Source organism: Piliocolobus tephrosceles, chromosome 1 (genome assembly GCF_002776525.5).
Source record: "Piliocolobus tephrosceles isolate RC106 chromosome 1, ASM277652v3, whole genome shotgun sequence".
Lineage (NCBI taxonomy): Eukaryota > Metazoa > Chordata > Mammalia > Primates > Cercopithecidae > Piliocolobus > Piliocolobus tephrosceles.
In genome coordinates this window covers 167,382,887-167,404,126 of record NC_045434.1, presented here as the reverse complement: position 1 = coordinate 167,404,126, position 21,240 = coordinate 167,382,887, and the positions used below count along the sequence as shown (strand labels likewise).

Here is a 21,240-nt window from a genome sequence, read left to right as displayed (position 1 = left end):
AAGGAAGGAAGGAAGGAAGGAAGGAAGGAAGGAAGGAAGGAAGGAAGGGGGAATGAAGAGCAAAGAAAGGAAGTCACAGAAACAAAGCCCCTCCTATACAAACAGTGATTATTTTTGGATTATGGGCTGAATGATTAACTTTTATAACATTTTCTTTTATAATTTGTCATTATTATTTTGTAGTTTAGGTTAGCAGATGAGCAGTTGTTCACAGTTCTTCAGCAGCTCTTTGTCCTTTGAGCTCCAGAGGCTCTTCCCCACCTGGGAGAGTCCCAGTCCCACAAAGATGGAAAATCTCTCACTGCAGGGGGCCCCTCCTCCTCCTCCTCTTCTGGTCTGACTGACTTCACCTTCTACCTCATCCTTCCCAGTCTCTGGACACATGGCAACCCACCTATCTCCTCTCTCTCCATACTCCTCTGCCTTAGATTTCCAGGATTACACCTGTGAGGGTCTCCCCTCACCATCCTGCTAGCCATCTGCATTATACCCCACTCATCTGAACTCTCCAGAAAGAGCAAACGCTCTGCAGTCAACCAGGGTGGCATAGATTTAACTGCCATTTACTAGCTGTGTGACCCTGGGCAAGCCTCATTCCTTGCCCCAGTTCAGCCAGCACTCAAGCCCCCGTGCTTTGCAGGCCCCACCACGGGGCCTGTGCACGCACCATGCCCCTGCTGGGTGTGTCCCCACTCACTCCTGCCTGGGAACTCCTGCTGAAGGGGAGTGTTCCCTCTCTGACTCAGTCACCCCCACTCTATCCACAGGGCCCAGACTTTCCAGGTCCCTGTTGATACCAACCTTTGGTCCCCATATCCCCAGACTGTACTTTCATTGTCAGCCCCTGGGGCCCTGTTTTGGGTTCAGAAAGTGTGACCTCTGGGTGTACAGTACTTAGAGATGATTGCCAATGACACAGGCCTGTGATGAATGCCTGTGTTCTCAGCCAACGGTAGATACGTCTCTGATTTGTCCCTTTGGCTCCCACTCCCAGAAGAGGGGCTCAGGTAAGCATAGTTAATGAAGAAGCAAATGTTTGCTTCTCCTTTTGTTCACGGGCTTCTTAAAGGCAGGGACTTCTTAAAAACAGAGTCTGGCACATAGTAGGTGTTCAATAAATGTTAAAATGCTCAATAAATGCCTCTCAGACATGCCCAGAATTTTCCAGTTTATGGGCATTTTTACTCCCATCGTTTGTTGCATAATACCAATAAAACTGGAGCTGATCAATGTTTATGAAGCAGAAACTCAGGCAAGTGACAAGAGATGACAAGGGACTTGTCCACAGCCACGCAGCAAAATAATAACAGAACTAGGTGCTCAGAACCAAACCTCTGGACTCTAGAAATGATGCAACCATCATTATTGTCATCCTGCCTGCAACTATTTCTTGAGCACCTACTCTGTGCCAGGTGCTTCAGAAGCATGTCATCTAATCCTCAGATGATAAATGCAGTCTCCAAATCCCAAACTCTCTCTGGAGGTTTGTGTAGGGGGCCGACCACAGCTGCTCTATGCAAAACTGTGAGGTAGCTGCTGGGCCAAGCCCCAGGACACAGCACAGAGCTGGCAGCCACACCCCCGTGAAGCAATAGGCTCCCTCCCTGGAGTGCTGGGCATCCTGCTTAGCACTCTCTCATCTGGATGTCCACTCACTGGGGAATCCCCACTGTGGCCGTGTTCCCAGAGAGGGAAGAGCCAGCCTCTGTTTGATAGCTACCCCCGAATCACTGCTTTCCTGCTCACCTCCTCCAGGAAGACTTCCCCCAGTAAATGGCCTCCTAAGAGCAGGAAAGTGCCTCACAGACCATGTAGCCCCTGCTTCCTGCACCCATTTTACAGATGAAGAAACCAAAGCCTGGGGAGGAGAAGGCCCCACTGTGGGTAGTGTTGCAGCTGAGACAAGAACCTAGGCCTCCTGGCTCCTAGCCCAGGGCTCTTCAGGCCCTTCTCTGCTGCCATGACCTGCTGCCATGACCACACTCAACACATCAATGTTGGCTGTGCCTTCCACTGAGGGAAGCCTGGCATTTAGGGCCACAGGCTCAGGATTGAAACAAGAGACCTGGGTTCTTGTTGACCTCATGCAATCAGTGGTCATGTCTACACTCAGCTTAAGAGCAGAGGAAGCTCTCCCAGCCGGGGAGAGGGAGGTGTCATCTGTGACCCTGCTCATCCCTGTGCAGGCTCTTTCTAGGTGCTTTACAAATATTAACTGCTAATTATGACATCAACCAAGTGAAGGATGTCCCTCTTTTACAGATGACAAAGCCTATGACATATGTAACATTACTGTCTCCATCTTACAGAGAAGGAAAAGGAGCTTGGTGGTGCTAAGCACTGATTTGAAGGGAGTGAACATGGAGGAGCTGGAATTTGGACCCAGACCATCTGACTCAGAGTCAACTCTCTTAACCCCTACCCTGCATGCTGTCCTTAAGTCAGGTCCATGCCCTCCAACCTGTACTTTCTGAGGTCTTGACTCTCACATCTTCTCTCTTTTGTTTTTTCTTTAAATTTAATTTTTAATTTTTTTCTTTTTTGAGACAGAGTCTTGCTCTGTCGCCCAGGCTGGAGTGTGGTGGCACCATCTCAGCTCACTGCAAGCTCCGCCTCCTGGGTTCACCCCATTCTCCCGCCTTAGCCTCCCGAGCAGCTGGGACTACAGGTGCCTGCCACCATGCCCGGCTAATTTTTTTGCATTTTTAGTAGAGACCGGGGTTTCACCGTGTTAACCAGGATGGTCTCGATCTCCTGACCTCGTGATCCACCCGCCTCGGCCTCCCAAAGTGCTGGGATTTCAGACGTGAGCCACCGCGCCCGGCCCACATCTTCTCTTATAGAAGCCATGAACATTCATGGAAAAAGCACTGAGGGGAGTGTGCAGAGCCTTTGTGAGGGGAGCTGTGCTACCCATGTGTGAAGGCCTGTTATCTACATATCACAAATCTAAAACATTATAAAACATCATTGTTATCAGCTCAACCCTGTCTGTGCTGTGCCTTCATGGAACCCCTCTGAACCGTGGTTTCCTCCTCTGTAAAAGAGAATAATGCTCTACCCCATCATTTGTCTGTCATTCAGTACAGGCTGCCTCCGAGATAGCCCCAGTGATCCCCACTTCCAGGTATTCATGTCTTTGTGTAATCCTCCCCTTTGAGTGTGGGCTGAACCTGTAACTTGCTTCTAATGAGCAGAAAATAGCAAAAGTGGTGAAATGTCCATGTGGCAAGGAAAAGAGGGAAGCCATTGGCAGGAGCCAGTGAGGAACTGAATCCTGCCAACAGCATGTGAGTGAGCTTGGAAGTAGATCCCCCTAGTCAGGCAAGCCTTCAGATGAGACCACAGCCAGAGGCACTGAGTGAAGCCATGCCTGGATTCCTGACTCACAAAAACTGGGCCATAATATATACTTAATATTTTAAGTTGCTAAATTTTGGGGGTATTTGTTATGTAGCAGTAGATAATATACCTAGTATTTCCCTTCTGAGTGCTAGGCCCTATGCTGCACATACATCCATTCATTTATTAGATACATTTATTGAGTGCCACTGTGTGCCAGGTGCTGTGCCAGTGTGTATTGGGTTTACAGTGGTAAACCAGACAGACATTGTCCCCACTCTCAGAGACCTCACAGTTGAGCTGGAGGCTGGGAAACAGACAGTGTGAGCCGTGCTATGGGAGCCCAGCCTGAGGAGTTAGTGGAGGCTTCCTAGAGGAGGGGATGTCTGAGACCAACCCAAGACTAAAGAGAACCTTCCAGGCAAAGGTGGAGCCAAAGGGCACCCCAGGAAGAGGCTGAGAAAGGGACAAGGTGAGCTGTATGGAGAGCTGGCCCATGGAGGAACAAGAGGAAGTAGAGTGTGGCAAAGTGACACACAGTGGCTTGGAAGGGGGAACGTGGCAGAGGAAGGACAGAGAGATAGATCATGGAGGATGTCAAATACCCATCAAAGAGCCTAGGACTTATCTGCCAGGCAGTGGGGACATGGCCAGCAAGATGGAGCACCACCACACTGGCAGCAGACGGGAAGATGGGGCAGAAAGGTCAAGCTGGAGGGCAGGACCCCGAGGATGGGTGACAGCTGCTACACTGGTGCAGGCAGGAAGGTATGGAAGCCGGGCTGGCAGAGGAAGGCTGGAGAAGTGTGGAGAGACCTCAGAGATAACAGGAGGTTGAAGGGACAAGATTTGGGGACGGAATGGATGGGGATGGAGGTGAGGGGGACAGAAGAGGTGGGAATGTGCCCAAGTTTCTGGCAGGATGCCTGATTCTGCCTTTTACTTAGGTGGGTGTGCACAGGAGCAGGAACAGGCACTTGCTGGGAGGAGCAAGGTAAGAAGGATGAATTGCGCAGGTTGGGCTTGTGCTGTTTCCAAAAGAGAGGCTTGGGCAGGCAGTCCCACTAGGAAGCGGTTCCATTCCCTAGACCAGGAGAGAGCTACAGGCGTGGCTGGGGCAAGCGAGGGATGCACACTGGAAAGGTATTTGGGAGACCAAAGGACCTGGGTTGAGGGAGAGTCAGGGGTACCGGGGCATCTCTGCAGACAGAAGGGACCATGGTCACAGTCCTCCCAGCGGGACGCAGGGAGACAGGGGTCACCCACCTGCTGCCCGTAGCCCAGAGCCTTGTCGTAGAGCGCGATGCCTGCCGCCAGTCCCCGCGCACGCTCCTCCGGGCTGGCGCAGCCCACGTCGAAGCCGTGCGCGTAGCCCTGCTCGGCCAGGCAGCGAGCGGCGCGGAGCTGGGGGTCCCCGGCGGCCTCGGGCTCCTCCGCCAGGCCCATGAGGCCGGCCAGCCGCGCGGCGCACGCCTCCTCCTCTTCCTCCTGGCCCAGCCGCCCGTACACGTGTGCCAGATTGGCCCAGGCGTTGAGGTTGCCCGGGTGCTCACGGGTCACCTCGAGGAAGCACTCGCGGGCCTCGTCCAGCTCCTCCAGGTAGAATGCGAAAGCGCCCAGGAGGTGACGCACGGCGGGGCGCTGCGGGGCGGCCGCCAGCTCGAGCTCCTGCCGCAGACCCTCCCGCTGCAGTTTCATATCCCGGGCGCGCTGCGGGGCCGGCGAGCGCGGCTCGAAGTTCAACTGCATCTCCAGGTGAAAGTGGCCCGGCAGGTAGTCTAGGTCGTCGATGAGGGCGTCTAGGTCATCGGCCACAGCCTCTGGCTCCGCCATGGCTGCCCCTCTGCTTCCCTGGCCTTGCCCTTGTCCCTGAGGCTGCGGAGGGCAGTGGATGGGGGCGTCCCCCAAGCGAGCGCCGTGCGGGAGGCGAAGGGCAGCCGGCAGAAGCCCCGGGCCCGGCGGCCTCTCGGTCTCAGGGCGCCTCCCGCAGGTGGGTGGGCCCGAGGAGTGCCCTGTGGGTGTTTCCGCTTTCGCTGCTCAGCTGCTTCTAGACGCTCACATTGCACAACCAGGTGTGCCAGAAAAACAAGCGCATTGTCAAATACGAGGCGCGCAACCTTCGGTGCAAGGCAAAAGGCGTGTTTTTACTTTGCTAAGCAGGGAGGAAACTGAGGCTCAGAGGAGAAAACTGAGACTCAGAGGAGGAACAGAACTTGCCCAGGTCACAGAACTGGGCGTACCCAAGTAGGTAGGCCTGGAACATCAGGTTGCTAAGGGCCAGGCCCTTCCTCCAGGGGCGCTCCTCCGCCCTGTCTACTTGAGCTGCGTCAGGACTGGCCGTTCTAGCTGCAGCAGCCACCCTCACTCCTGTCGCTGTCGCATCCTGTCCGCAGGTCCTCAGTGCTCTTCCTCTGAATGGAGCCTGACACCTCCCTCCTCTCTTTTTTTGACCATTATTTATGAGGCTTCCTACCTGGAATTTATCTGCGCCCGCTCTGCTCCACAGTGAGCTCCTGTGCAAAGACTATGGGCTGCATGTGCTGGTTCTAATCCTTCTTCTCCAACCCTAATAAAGTATGACCTGCCACACTTTCATCACCTGTGACATGAGGATGACAATCCTTCCCCATTTATCAGGTAAGCCTGATAAATGGCCACACTGGATAAATGTTAGCTCCCACTCCTCCAGCTTGGTTCCCATCCCATCCTGCACCCCACCTGTGGTCCCAGTTTTCTTGCTTTGGCCAGTGTTCCTTCCAGGTCTAGAGTGGTCCCCTAACCTCTAGCCTGGAGGCTGGCTGGCAGTGCTCCCTGTTGCAGGGGCCAGTTCCTCCCGCTCTTCCTTCCACCCGGGCCTGAGTCCTGCCATCCCTGTTGTTTCATCTTGATAGACAGATGAAATATATATATGGGTGAAATATAGTCAGAGTATCTCTAAAGATACAGATGTAAATATTTATATTTCATATAGATGAAATATCTATGTATTTCAAGATGAAGCAACAGAGACCAGCATTTAGGAAATAGAGCCAATTAGGAAACTTGAAAATATATTTGACATTAGCAAAAAAAAAAAAAAAAGTTAAATTTAAAAGTTAAATTTAATTGAAAATTTTGCTATAAATTGCTGGTGATCCTGTGATGAAACTTGTTCTCTTACCTGCCTGAGAGTATCAGGGATGGATTCACAAAGGGTTTGGCTTTGAAAAAAAAATTGCAGGCCGGGCATGGTGGCTCACGCCTGTAATCCCAGGATTTTGGGAGGTCGAGGCAGGTGGATCACCTGAGGTCGGGAGTCTGAGACCAGCCTGGCTAACATGGAGAAACCCCATCTCTACTAAAAATACAAAATTTGCCAGGTGTGGTGGCGCGTGCCTGTAATCCCAGCTACTCGGGAGGCTGAAGCAGGAGAATCGCTTGAAGCCAGGAAGTGGAGGTTGCAGTGAGTCGAGATTGTGCCACTACACTCCAGCCTGGGCAACAAGAGCAAAAAGCACTGTCTCAAACAAACAAAAAAAAATTGCGACAATGTATACTTCACAAAAAATTTACAGTGTTAACCAGTTTCAAGTGTATAGTTCAGTGGCATTAAGAGTATGAATGCTCCCCTGGCCTTGTCCTTGTCCCTGAGGGCACTGTTGTACCACTGTTTCCACCTTCCATCTCCAGAACTTCTTCATCTTCCCAAATGGAAACTCCATACCCATGAAACAGTAACTCCTCATTCTGTCTCCACCCAGCACCTGGTACCCACCATTCTATTTCTGTTTCAGTGAATTCAACTACTCTAGTTACCTTACATAAGTGGAATCATATAATATTTGTGCTTTTGTGACTGGCTTATGTCCCTTAGCATAATGTCTTCGAGATTCATCCATGTGGTAGCACGTGTTAGAATTTCCTTCCTTTTAAAGGCTGAAAATATTCCATTGTATGAATATATCACATTTTGTTTATCCATGTATCTGTTAATGCACACGTGTGTTGCTTCTACCTTTTGATTGTTGTGAACAATGCTGCTATGAACGTGGGCATACAAATACACGTTTGAGTTCCTGCCTTTAATTCTTCTGAGTATATGCCCAGGAAAGAAATTGCTGGATCATATGGTAATTCTATGTTTAATTCTTTGAGAAACTGCCATACTGTTTTCCATAGCAGCTGGACTATTTTACTTTCCCACCAGCAATGACCAAAGCTTCCAATTTCTCTATAGCCTCTCCAACATATGTTATTTTCTATTTTTTAAAGATAATAGCCATCCTAATGGGTGGGTTTGGCTTTTGATTGGACTCTGAAGAAGATAAGTAAGAGTTGGGTGGGAAGGGTAGGTTGGTGGGAGGCGCATATCAACAGCAGCAAAGGTATGAAAAGGCCAGAGGCTCTCCAGGAGAGGGTGTGTCCTAGGGATAGAGTAGCCTTGTGGCTGGAGGTTTCAGAGCATGGGGCAAAGATGGCAGGAGATGAGGACTGAAGGCAGGGGCCACGGCCCCATCACAGAGGCCCAAGTCCTAGCTGAGAAGCTTGACTTGATTCCACTGACATAAGAGGTGGCTCTGGAGTCTGGACGGGTTAGATAGTCTTGCAGCTAGGGAGCTCTCAAATGTCCTTATGAGTCCCATATTCATGGTGTGATCCTATGCCTGATGGGATGTGACCAGGGCAAGTTATTCTCCCCATCTGAGCCTTAGTTTCCTCTTGTGTACAATGAGGGTGCAATGGTGCCTATAAAAGAAAATGGGTGAGGTGCTAGACAAGGAAGCTGCTGTGATGGGAAACTTTGGGCTGACCAGAGCAGGCGGCCTTGCTGCAGAGCGGACTCACTTGGCCCGTTCTGGCCTTCCTGGCAGCCAGGACTCCTAGCCCAGTGGACCTTGGCTTATAGCCTTTCGTCATTCCTCCATAGGGCCTGGAGCCATGGGGCTCAGGCCAGAAGAGAAGCAGCAATGTAGCTGTAGGCATGTCTGGGCCACCCTGAGAATACCCGAGCAGACCCAGGGTTGGCTGAAGTGCACAGGACTGGAGAGTATGTACATCCACACCTCACTGACACCTCAAAACAGCCTTTCCAGGAAGCTGCAGTCATAGGTCCCTGTCACAGAAGAGGAAATTGAAGTTGGCAAGGGTAACTTGCCCAAGGTCAGCACCCAGGAAGTGGCAGAGCCAGATTTAAATGTGTCTTTGAGGATTTATGTGTTATTGGGTAGCTGGACTAGATGCATGTATTCATTCCCTTGTCATTCAACAAATATTTCCTGAACATTTACTATGTGCTAGATGCTGCACCAGGAGGAAATGAGACAAGTGTCTGTCCTCAGGCATCTGTAAAGGTCCCTAACCAAGGGCTGGGAATGACCTCCAATTGAGCTCCTGCTGTGTGCCAAGAGTATTACCTAAATCAGGTCATTTCATCCTCACAGCAGCCTGGGAGATAGAGATGATGACTTTCATTTTATAGAATGAAACCGATAATGCTGTGACTCAGAGAAAGAAGTGACTTGCTCAAGTTCCTACAGCTGGGAAGGGCAGAGTCTGCTTAGATGACCCAGGCTCTCTGTTCTGTGCATGTTCCTGAGGCCTGCCACCTCTGACCCTCAGCTCAGTGGTGCAGTGCAGACGCTCTGCCAGTGGTGGCCATGTGCCCGCCAGGCCTGGAGTCCAAGAGTCCAGCTCTCAGCTGCGCTGGGGAGCCACACTTCTTATTTAAATACTAGCTTGGGATGTCAGAAGGGCATTGGGTGGGGCCTGGCAGAAGACCCACAGTGCCTCTGGTCCAGCTTCACCATGGGCTGGAAGCAGGACCTCTGGTACAACCTACACCTCTCTGGCTTCAATCCTGTCATCATGGAATGGGATATGAATCTCTGCCCCAGCTTTGGGCCTAAGACCCTTGGGAAGATCACAGGCCATCGTGGGAGAAATTAGACAATCTCAGAGCATGGCTGTGGAGCACTGGTTGGGGGGTAAGGAAGGAGGGAAGAGAGAACTGACTATGCCCTATGTGGGGTCCATACCCTCAATTCCTTTCTTTACTTAGAAAGTCATCCATATGGGCGGGGTGCAGTGGCTCACGCCTGTAATCCCAGAACTTTGGGAGGACGAGGCGGGCGGATCACGAGGTCAGGAGATTGAGACCATCCTGACTAACACTGTGAAACCCCATCTCTACTAAAAATACAAAAAAATTAGCCAGGCGCCGTGGCGGGCGCCTGTAGTCCCAGCTACTTGGGAGGCTGAGGCAGGAGAATGCCGTGAACCTGGGAGGTGGAGCTTGCAGTGAGCCGAGATTGCGCCACTGCACTCCAGCCTGGGAGACAGAGCCAGACTCCGTCTCAAAAAAAACAAACAAATAAAAGAAAGTCATCCATACGCTTCAATGTTAAGTTTGGAATTCTCCTCCTCCAGGAAGTCTTCCCTGACCTACCTACCCACAGGCTGGGTCAGAGGCCTCCCTCTCTCATGGACCTGACCATAGTATGTGGTCATTGCTTCCCCCATTATTTTCAGGGCAAGGACCACATCTGAGTCCCAGGCATTCTGCACGGTGTCTGCCCAGAGTGGGTGCCAGGGACGTCTAGGGGCCGATTGAATCCTGACTGCCCCTGCAGCCTTGCCCAGCCCTCCACCCTCTGGCTTTCCTTGCCCTTTCCCCCTTACTTCGGCTCCCCTGACTCCCGAAGTGGAGAAGGAGCTGGGATGTCATTTGCCCAAGTCTGCCCTCTCTGTGGGCCTGTTTCCCATCAGCACAAGGTGAACATTAAAAGGTTCTTTCTAAGCCTAGGCAGGCTCCATGCAGGGCTCTGGGATAAAGAGCTGTTCTGTGCATGTTCCTGAGGCCTGCCACCTCTGACCCTCAGCTCAAAAATCAGAAACACTTCCTCAACAAATGACTATAAGACCCCACCCACTGGCATCCATATTAAATACAAGAAGGGCCATTATATCTGCAGGGGCCAGGGAAGGACCCTGAAAATGTGCATGCACGAGGGAAAAATCAGCCTGCTACGTGCGCACGCCGGTGGGGGCGCCACGTGGGCGAGGGCGCGGCCCACAGCTCCGGGGCGCATCACAAGGCCCGGGTTACCGTGGCAGCAGCGGAGGCGGTCGGCGCGCAGGCCTGCCATGACGGAAGGCCAGAATGCCGCGGGAGCTGGTGGCTGGAACCGCGCCGGCTCCATGGCCACTAAATGGTTTACCGGGGCGCCCTTCGGGGTGCAGAGCCACAGGTGGGACCCATTTGCGTCCTGGGCTCACGCCCATGGTCCAAGGCAGCTGCTGTCCACCCCGAAGCCACCCTTGGCCTCCGGAGAGAGGGTGTCCACCTACACACCGGACTGAGCCTGGCAGGGAGGGGGACCAGGGGAGGGGGGGCCGGCAGTGAGGAGGGGCTGGGCTTTCTCTCCCCCTCATACTTACTGCTCTTTCCTGCCCAGGGTTCTTTTACCTTCTAAGTGAGTTCTTTAAAACCATTTCAAGAGCACCTACTATGTGCCAGGTTTAGAGAGATGACATGGCCTGGTCCATAGTAGGCCACTCAGCTCACAAGTGGTCGGTGGGATTTCAGCCCAGGTGTCTGTCTTCCGTTCATTCATATTGCACTCTGTCTCTTTCTCTCTCTAACCTACTATGTTCCAGGCACAGTTCTAGGATCTGGGGCTACAACAGTGAACAAAACAGCAAACCCCTGTACTCATGGAGTTTGCTCTTTTCTGTGAGGGGTGGGGGTGAATAATAAACAAAAGTATGTATATTTGTAAAACGTTGGATATGGATAAAGACTGTGGAGAAAAATGAAGCTGGGAGGAGGAGCTGACGGGTGGGGTGAGGTGGGAGAGGCCTGGAACATTCGAAGCCACTGCAACTCCACTACTTTTCTTTCATAAGCTTGCTCCAAAGTCACCTTCCGGGGCAGCCAACTCCCCCATGCTCCAGAACTGCCCATGCCAGGGCCGGGTGCCAGGCACGGGGCTCTCAGTGGGCCACCATCCCTCCCTAGGTTTGACATCTCTGCTGTTTATCCCAACCGGAAGAAGTTCAGCACCTTCACTGAGGCCCCATACTCCATGCGTTATTCTACCCAAGTGGTGAGTTTGCACAGCTTCCCTGACTCCTCCCACAGGGCCTGAGCATGGCCCCTTAGAGCTGCCTACTGTGGTGGATGAGCTGAACTGTAGAAGGGGCGTACCTTCTACCATCTTCCGGCACAGAGCTGGGCCCACCGTGGGGGCTTCCAGTGTGTTTGATAAACGAGGGACTGCACCACTCCCAGCTTGTGCACTGACTACCTCTGGGCTCTTGAAGGCGCTATTATACTCCCTGCAGTGTGAGGGGGCAGTGATAGAGGATGTCATGATTGCACCTTGAGTGCCAAGCCTGTTGATGCCAGCCTTGGTGCTGAGGGTGGGAACCACAGGGGGGATTGCCTACTCCCTTCCTCCGGGTCAGGGTGGTGGCTTGGTGAGGGCCTGCTCTGTGGGTGGACTGGGCGGGCGTGGCTGTCACAGCTCTGACCACACTCTGACTCAGTCCCACATAGGCCCGGGGACTTACAGCTCAAAGGAGACCTGCTTCAGCAAGAAGAAGCTGATGAAGGAGGTGGACACAGGCTGGGCCAAGGCCCAGGAAGCCACGCGGCTGACCCAGCTACCTCACTTCCAGTACCAGGCCATCATGAAAGAGAAGCGGCTGCAGGTGAGGCCTCTGGGGCCATGCCTCTCCCTCTCTGGTGCCAGGTCTTCCTGTCCACTGCAGCTGCTCCGTGTGGCCTTCAGTGTCCTTCCAAGGCCAGATGGAGATTACCCTTTAAGGAACATCATCATGCCTTGGGCTTCTTCCTGCGTGGACTTTCCCAAGTTTAAGGCTTTCATTTTCTCTCTTCTCTTGGCATAGGAGCAAAAGCTGGGGCCCGGCTCCTACAATCTCAAAGACTTCTTAGAACAGCTGCGGGAGAAACCGTGTAGCACCCGGGGGCTCCTCAGCTCTGGGGAGGTTCGCTTCCGAGGACTCATTGGGGTAGGTGTTCTCATCTCTGGAGTCCCGAGCCTGGCATACAATGGGTGCTCAACAAATTCATTCGCTTGTATGTCCATCCGACCAGCCAGGAATAAGGATTAAGCACCTCCTAAGTGGCATACACTGTCCTAGGCCTTGGGGATCTAGCAGTGATGAAGACAAGGTCCCTGCTCTCATGAAGTAGATGTCCTAGCAGTAGAAACAGTAGTACAAAAAAAGGAAGTGTAATACATATATAAGCAGGGCTATGAGCACAAATTAGACAGGGAAGCGACAGGCAGTGATGGGGGTGCAATTGATAGAGCGTAGTCAGTGCTCTGGGAGGAGTGACATTTGAGCAAACCTACAGGTCAGAGCAATGGAGACTTGCAATGTCTGGTAGAGCATTCCAGGCATTGGGAGCAGCAGAGGCTAAGGCCTAGAGGTGGGGACATGCTTGTCGAATCAGACTGGCAGGCCGGAGGCCAGTGTGGCCAGAAGGCACTGGCTGAGGGAGAGAGGAGGCAAGCAAGAGGGCAGAGGAGTGAAGGGCTGGGTCATGAGGACCCTGCAGCCAAGGTGGGGCCTTGGTGTTATTCTAGGTGCTGCCAGAGGGCAGTGGAGGGCTTTGACAGGAGGAGGACCTGACTTACCTTTTTAGAGGAACACCCTTGTGAGGGTCAGGATTCGGAGGAGGCAATGGTGCTGAGAGGTGGGGTGGCAGCACCAGGGGATGATGATCCCATCAGGAGGACACTGAGTGAGGCTGACACTCAGTAAGGGCGTGAGGGAGAAGGCAGGAGTCACCCCCTACTGAGGGAGTCAGCGCTGCAGTTTGTTGGCCTCGACCTCTCTGTGCTGGACACTCTGTTATCCTTCTCCCAGCCCCTCACATGGGCCATGCTCTTTCACATGCTTTGCCCCTGCTGTTCCCCCTGCGAGGAATGCCCTTCCTTCCTTGGCAGCCTCTTCTCCTCGGGCACAACTACTCATCCCGCAGCTCTCAGCTTCCAGAAGCTTCCCTTGGCCCTGCTAGGTGGTGTCTCCCTTCCTAGGAGTCTCCACTGTGGTTGTGTGTTTAGCGTCCCTTCCCCAATGGACAGCAGCCCCTGAGGGCAGACCACGTCGGCTTGGTTCCTTCACTGCAGCATTCTGAGGTTCTAGCAGTGCCTGGCATGCAATAAGTATTTGTGGACTGAATAAGTGCATGCATCCTGAGTATCAGGTGCTCCAAAACAATCTGTCTAATTCTTTGCAATCACTCCAGATGAGGCCCTGGAGGCTCAGAGAAGATAAGCAAATTGCCCCAGGATGCACAGCTGCCAAGTGGGCAAGCTGGGATGCAGGCATGGGAATGTCCAACCCCAGAGCCAGGGTCATTCTCCTACACCTTGCCACTGGGAATGCTTCTATGAAGGCTGGAAATTACTCCTGATACGGTCTGGGGATGAGCAGACGCATCTTCAGGTGCAGAAGCTGTAATTGTAACTTAGGGAGAGGGGATACCTGGAGCATTTGAAAATGTCATTACCATCCAATCTAAAGTAATAATAGTGGGCATGTAGCATAGCACTTACCATGTACTGATTAATTTCATATTTATGACAACCCTATGATTATGTCCATTCTACAGATGAGAAAAATGGAGTAGAGATTGGTTAAGTAACCTAGCGCCCAAGGTCATGAAGCTATCAACTGACAGAAGCAGGCTTTTGAATCCCAGGTGTCCAACATCTACCTTGCATTTCATCCACAGGCTTGGCCCCCATAGTTCTTGGACTTTGCTCCCTGTGTCTCTTTGGAGGCCAGGGCCTGGGTGTGGGAACTCAGCCGAGCTGATGGCAGGGGAGCTAGGGGGACAAGCATGACTCTCTTTCCTTCCTGCCTTTGCTCTTTTTGAGTGGGGGACCTTCCCACCTTCCCTCATACCTGTCTTTTGGGGATCCTTCTCATTTTTCAAAGTCCAGCCTGAAAAACAAAACAAAACAAAACTTAAAAGTGATGATTCATTCATTTCCACACTCCCCCTCTTCAATTCATCATTCCTGTTTGAATCCCCAAAGTTCAGACAACATAACATTCTAGTTAAAACTATAGACTTTGCCATCAGCCCGAGTGTGGTGCTGAACCTCTGAACCTGAAGGTTTTAAGGAAGAAATGGGATTATCTTGACAAAGTGCCCAGCGCTGGGCTTGCCTCTGGGCTCCAGGAGCAGGGCCATTCTCACCCTTGGTATAACCCTCATCTTCAAAGTCTCCCAGGTCCTGTGGTGCTCACTGCCCACCCACCCCGGTGCTTTCCACAGAGCCTGGCAAACAGTAGAGGCTCAGAAAGGTTATCGATTTTGGAGCTGAAACTCTCATGCTGTCTCTTTCTGGAGGTTGTACCTGAGACATACAGTTTGCCTCTCTGAGACTCAGTTTCCCCATCTGTTAATTGTGGATGGTGCTGACTTGGTCTCCCCCAGGCACTGCCAGGACCAAGATGTTAAGGCTTGTGAAGCACCTAACACACCATGCCGGGATCCAGCTATCCTCAGGGGCTTTCTCCAGAACATACATGGGAACCCGAGAAGGAGACATGTAGTCCCATTCCTCTGGGAGCAAACAAATCTGATGCCCTTAGTGACCTGACTCCTCATGCAGAGGTCCTTGCCCTCCCTGCCCCATCCTGCTTCCCCAGGGCCAGGTTCCAGGCTCAGAGGTAGGGCACAGCTGAGCCATCTATGGAGCAGCAGTGACCCCGCGTGGCTAAAAGGTGCAGAGCAGCAGAAAGCGTTCTGCCAGGTGGACTGCTGTCTTCACTCGGCCTACAAAATCACCCTTCTGACCCTGGCAGCCCAGGTCCCAGACGGTCATTCCAACCAGTTCCTAACCTCTCCTCCTGCCCCTCAAGACATTCAGCCACCCCACCGTATCGTGTGTCAGTATCTACTCTGTGCCAGACACTGTTGCCTGTGAGCCTCCACTACTGCTCATACCTTCACTTCCAAGTTCAGCCTCTTCTCCAGGGCCCTACTGGCCCGTCCATGCTATGTCTCACTGTCTCTTCCCTGCATCCCACACTCTGACATGGTGGGCTCCTCGCTGCTCTCCAAGCACATGCCATTGCGCCCAACCTCCTTCCCTTGCTTGCAGACAGTATTTAACTTCATCGTCATTACCTAGAAGAGAGTATTCCTATCCCATGGTACCAGTATGGACCATGAGACTCAGAAGGCCCAAGGTCACTCAGCTAGGAGGCAGCAGAGCCAGAATCTGAACCCAGAATGGGAGTCCTTCCCTGTCACAGCGGTGTTCACAGCACAGGGCTGTGGTGCAGGGGAGTGAAGGTTGGAATTGCCGAATCCACTGAAGCAGGCAGCTATCTCACGTGGTAGTGGGAGGAAGACTTCATTCCCAGGAGAGATGACATTTGAGCTGGCTCTGCAGGAGCAGTAGAACTGTCCAAGGCAAAGAGGGCAGGAAGGGCATTCCGAGTGGTGGTTACAGCATGAGCCAATGAGGGAAGAAGGTTGGGCAGAATGGCATGTGCTTGAGAAGCAGCCAGAAGCCCACTATGTTGGCCAAAGTGTGCAATGTAAGGAGGAAGCAGTGAGATCGAACTTGGTCAGGCCAGTGGAGCCCCGGGGAAGAGGCTGAACTTGGAGGTGAAGGTGTGAGCAGTGGTGGACGCTCACGGGAAACAATGCTGTGTGTCGGAGGGCAGGTAGCAAGCGGGCACCCTGAAAATCCCATTCTCTTCTTGGGGATGGCAATCTCAGGTGTTTGTTCCTCAGGCACAAGGAGTGGTTCTGACAGCCTCTATGCCCCCACCCCTGCTCCACAGAACTACTATCCAGGCCCTGGAAATTATGGGGAGAAGGGCAACCCATACACCAAGCTGGAGGAGAATGCCTGGAACCGGTCCCATTCCGAGGGCCTCATGTGCAAGATGAGCAACAAGCCGGACCCCCGGCCTCATCAGGTACCTCCTTGGCTGGCCAGGCCTTCCCTGCCTTCCCGTCCTGCAGGGGCACTCCCAGGGCAGAGGGGGAAGCTGAGCTCTCCTGCAGGCCTCATCACCTCTGCTGTGCTCTAGGGGAGTGGTCTGGGACCCGGCACCTACTCCTTCAAAAGTGGCCTTGAGACATACGTGGCACGATCCGTCGGCACCCGCGGCCCCTATGACACTTTTTCTGGTGATCGGAGCAAGCCACTGCCTTATGGGCACTACTCCATGCAGGTGTGTACCTGGGGTGGTGGAGGGTGTTAGTCCATACCCCTGCAGGATGACAGGCCTCACTAGTCAGCACCAGGAACACCAGCTTGTGCGCCAGGCTCTACATCGGGCCGTTCCCACACCCCCTCACTTCACCCTCACAGCCAGGGCCAGATCTGGCTTCCCCTGTTAGGCAGGGAAACTGAGGTTGGCCACCCAGCTGGAAGGAACAGAGCTGGGATTTGAACCCAAGGACATCTGTCTGACTTCACTGCCAGCTCTCTCCTCTGCACTGGCATGAAGTGCCCAGGAGGTGAAGATGGCCTACAGTGCCAGGGGAGTTTGGTCATGAGGAACCTTGATGGCACAAGGTGGGGGCGTCCTCCTATTTTGGAAACAGCAGGCATTATAGACCAAGCGGGCTGGATTAGTGCCAGTGCTGTTAACAAAGCAGAGAACAGGAGGCCCAGGAGGGGAAATTGAGGTAGAATTTTATCTTGATGGCCTCCTTTCCCACCCCCGTCAAGTCCCTGTGATGTGATCTCACAGTGCGCTTGCTTTGTGCTCGTGGCCACAGGAATTAAGTTTTGTCTAATTGCCTGTTTATCTTGTCTCCATTACGCATTCTCTCAGTGGGTATGATTAAGTCAGGTAGTAGGCGAGGTGCAGGGGAAAGCAGCCCTTGTGGAACTTACATTCTAGTGGGAAAAGAAACTCAGTCATCAATGAATAAGAAAAAAATTCTCAAGTGTGAGCAGGCAATGAGTGCTATGGCAGAGCTCAGGAGCGCTTAGGAGGGTGGAGGTTAACGCAGAAGGACCTCAGGACCAGCTGGCAGGTAGCCACTGAGCTCTCAACCTTCGACCTGGCGGCTCCCTGGAGCCCCCCAGACCTCCCCATGACCAGCTATGGCAGCAGTCAAGGGACCCTCAGGCACTGTGGCCAGTGCCCATTCTGACTGGCCAGTGCCCAGGCCATGCTGTTTGCTTTTGTTTGTTAGAATTTTTTTTTTAAGATCAGTTTCAGATTCACAGCAAAATTGAATGGAAAGTATAAGGAGTTCCCATGTACCCAGTGCCCTCCCCATACCATGCACAGCCTACCCCACCATCAACATCCCACAGCAGCCTGGTCCGTTTGCTGCAGTTGATGAACCTACACTGAGACATCATTATCGCTGCAAGTCCGTGGCATACCTTAGGATTCACTCACGTGGTGGACATCCTGTGGGTTTCGCCAAATGTGTGACATGCAGCTACCATTTTAGTATCATACAGAGTAGTTTCACTGCCTCCCAAATCCTCTGTGCTCCTCCAGTCACTCTGGTTTTAAATACTTAAGACATCGTTCCTGCTTAGAACGGTGCCAGACTCAATACATGTCCAACAAATGAAAGAAAGAAATGGATGAAAAGGAGCTGGGCAGTAGGGTGTGGCAGGTGCATGGTGCAAGAGACTAACACCACCCCAACCCGCTGGTTGGGGGAAGACTATTTCCACCAGCCCAGGTCAGGGGGGCCTCGAGGCTGGCCTGACCTCCGGGATGTCTGCACAGCAGGATAGTAAGTGATGCCCCAGTGCTTTTCTCTGGTTGCAGAGGAGGGTTGAGAAAGGAGCTCTGATTTTCCTGGCATAGCAGATTCCTTTTTCTCTCCTTTTCTCAGAAAAAGAAGCCCAGGGAACTGATGAATTTCAAGAGCTTCGTAGAAGAACTTAACTCACGTCACAATAAGAAGCATGGGGTTTTTTCTAAACTTCCCCGCAACCCGAAAATCCCTACAGAGAGGATTTACTGGGCCAGCCTCAGCCAGTGCCCCCGCACACCGGTGAGTTTGATCCTGTGGCTGGCCTTCCTCTCTCGGAGGGCAGCTCTCCTTCCGGGGCTGGGCATGGGGTAGTGTGCCTTATTTCATGGGGAATAACTCAGTCTTGGGATCAGACTGACTTGGTTTCCAATCCTGGTCCTGCACGTTGGGACACTTTAGGTGGGATCTTGTTTGGGCCTCGGTTTACACACCTGTCCTATGAAGATAGTGAAGTGGTTGTGAGAATTAGCAGGGGCCCTGTCCTCGGAGCCTACAGCATGGTGCCTGGTACCCAGGAAGCACCCAGCCAGTGCCAACTTTCCCCCTGCGCCTCCCTCTTCTGGCCTCAGAGCGTTGGAGGATGGGCAGGGGAAACTGGAGCAGGGCAGAGTACAGTCTACCCACTGGAGGGCCTGCCCACCTGCTCCACCCAAGGGAGTGGTGTGCTGGGCCCTGGTGTCAAAGCAGTCCTCTGGGGGTCTGAGCAGGCCCCCAAAGCAGAGTCTGCCCCTGCTAGGCATTTTACAGCCCCTCTGAGGTAGGAATTATCATTTGCATTTCACTAAAGGAAACTGAAGCCCAGATCTGGAAAGGGATTTGCCAAGTTCCCCCAGCAAGGGTGAGAAGGGGCTGGGATTGGAACCCAGCTCATCTGGCTCCAAGTCTGCTTGGAACTTGGAGTGGTGTGGTGTGGTGTGGTGTGGTCTCCTTCCTCAGAAATGGGGTCTTCAGCTCTCTGGGCCTCACCAGACAATGAAGACCCTTGGGCACCTAAAAAGAGGCATCAGGCTGTGATGGGTATTTGTTAGAGTGGGTGGCATGGGTCATGAGAGCCCTTTTGCTCAGAGGTAGCTGGGTACCTCCACCATCCTTGGCTCAAGACCCAGGCTGCTGGATGGATGGAGTCAGCTGGCCAGAGTCCTCACCTGCCCTGGGCCCAGGCTGACACTGCCAGAGCCTCTTCAGATTTCAGCCTGCTTTCCTTACTTGTAGGCCACATCTGGCCCCAGTTTCTGGCTTCCACAAGAGAAGAAATGCAAACCCGTCAACCAGCCCTCGTTCCTGTTGACCTCCAAGGGGTCAGGCGCAAAGGCCTCTCAGATGATTATGGGAAGCTGGGTGAGTGGGTCTGGGGTGAGGGTTACATGGGAACTGTCTCCTGCCTCTACAGCCAACACCAAAGCCTCTTTGTCCCCAGGTAACCGATGCTTTGAGTGAGCCATATGCCTCCCCTTTCTTTTCCCCAAGGGACCTGAGGTCCACTCCCACTGTCTTATTTTCCTAAGGCATTGGTTCTCAAACTTGAACTGATAGTAGCCTCACCTGCAGAACTTGTTAAAACACAGATGGCTGGGCCCCATGCCAGAGCTTCCGGTACAGTAGGCCTGGGTTGGGACATGGGAATTTGCATTTCCAACAAGCTCAGGTGATGGGGATGATGCTATTCCAGGGACCACACTTTGAGAACCAGTGAGCTAAGAAACATCCCACTGCAGCCATGCCATTCTCTTATTTTCCCAGAGAAATGCTCCTTCCATTCTCTGTGTTTTTCTTGGGCCTCAGGGGCAGCTGGTGAAGCTGGTGCATTTCCTGTCCCTCGCTGAGCAAGGCCCCTTCTGTCCCCTTCCCTTTCCCACTCTCTTCCTCATCTCCAGAGGCAGCCATCCCCAAGTGTGCAATGTAATCTTTAGTTAGTGTTCTTGTAAACCAGCTGAATTCTTGGCCTTGGGCTTTGACCTCATTCTGTTTCTTACTCCACCCCTCTTCAGTTTGTAAATGCACCTTTTATTGGAGTCTAATAATCATAGAGAAAGGCGCTGAGTCCTAAGTGCACAGCTCCATGAATTGTCACATCATGGCCGTAACTACCTCCCGGAACATTTACCAGCTCTCATTTCCAGCACCCCAAGAATCCCTGCCGTTCCCACCCCTACCCCCAATTAGATAGCCTGTTGTCCTGACTGACTTCCAGTAGCACAGGTCAGCCACCTCACCTCCTTACCTTCCCATACGGTGGCAAGGTCCTCAGCGTACCCAGACCCCAGTGACCAATTCTTGTGAGGACCGGCTGGTTGTCCCTGAATCCTTCCTTTTTTCACCTCTAGCCTGCACCCCCTGCAGGGGAGAAAGTCTTTACCCGAGAGCCCCCAAGTGAAATGTTTAGACCAGAGCCAGATGACCCTGCTGCTACCACAGAGCCAGCCACTGTGAAGTGGGAAGGGCTGGGTTCTGGTGGCTTAGTTGGCCACACCCCACAGGGTGGGAGACCCCCTCTACTTGTACCCCCGAAACCTGGGCGCCTCATGAAACAGGCTTCTGCCTTGTAGAAGGTGACTTCTGTTTAGCACGGGACGAGCTCCTGGGTTCTAACATCTCCCCAGCCCACCCCTCAGGACTGCTCCGCAGATGGCTGGGTTCTTGTCCTGCCTTTATTCTGCCCTTGCCGTGTTACCTTGGGCAAGTTGCATCTCCTTTCCCAACCTCTCTGTTGGTGCCTTTAAGGTCTGTGGCCCCGATATCTGGGTGGGATGCTGTATTCCCTTCCTAGAGCTACCACAAACTAGGTGGCTTAAAGCAACAGAAATATTCTCTGACAGTTCTGGAGGCGAGAAGTCTGAAATCAAGGCGAAGGCGTCTGCAGGTCCGTGCTCCCTCTGAAGCCTATTGAGAAGAATCCTTCTTTGCTTCTTTGTAGCTTCTGGTGGCCAGCAATCCTTGATGCTCCTTGGCTTGTAGTCATCACTCCAATCTGTATCCTGGCATGGCTGTCTTCCTGTGTGTCTCTTCTTAAAAGGACACCATTCACATTGGATGAAGGGCCTACCTTACTGCAGTATGACTTAATCTTAACTAATTATGCCTGTGGCAACCTTATTTCCAAATAAGGTCACATTCTGAGGTAC

General features: G+C 52.7%; 2 protein-coding genes across 2 annotated transcripts in view; one reads left to right on the top strand and one right to left on the bottom strand.

Annotated features, from left to right (window-relative positions):
• The window catches only part of TTC22 (tetratricopeptide repeat domain 22), a 23,874-nt gene extending 18,546 nt beyond the window's left edge, over positions 1-5,328 (bottom strand). The window contains exon 1 of the mRNA XM_023186865.2: positions 4,609-5,328. Within this exon, the coding sequence (XP_023042633.1) occupies positions 4,609-5,175 (567 nt within the window). The 5' untranslated portion in view covers positions 5,176-5,328. The remainder of the gene's footprint in view (positions 1-4,608) is intronic.
• A 4,986-nt stretch (positions 5,329-10,314) lies between these two features.
• LEXM (lymphocyte expansion molecule) overlaps positions 10,315-21,240 on the top strand; it is a 32,654-nt gene continuing 21,728 nt past the window's right edge. Inside the window, exons 1-8 of the mRNA XM_023187307.1 lie at positions 10,315-10,568; positions 11,339-11,426; positions 11,788-12,033; positions 12,232-12,354; positions 16,162-16,299; positions 16,414-16,557; positions 18,197-18,358; positions 19,331-19,456. Coding sequence (XP_023043075.1) covers positions 10,315-10,568; positions 11,339-11,426; positions 11,788-12,033; positions 12,232-12,354; positions 16,162-16,299; positions 16,414-16,557; positions 18,197-18,358; positions 19,331-19,456 — 1,281 coding nt within the window. The remainder of the gene's footprint in view (positions 10,569-11,338; positions 11,427-11,787; positions 12,034-12,231; positions 12,355-16,161; positions 16,300-16,413; positions 16,558-18,196; positions 18,359-19,330; positions 19,457-21,240) is intronic.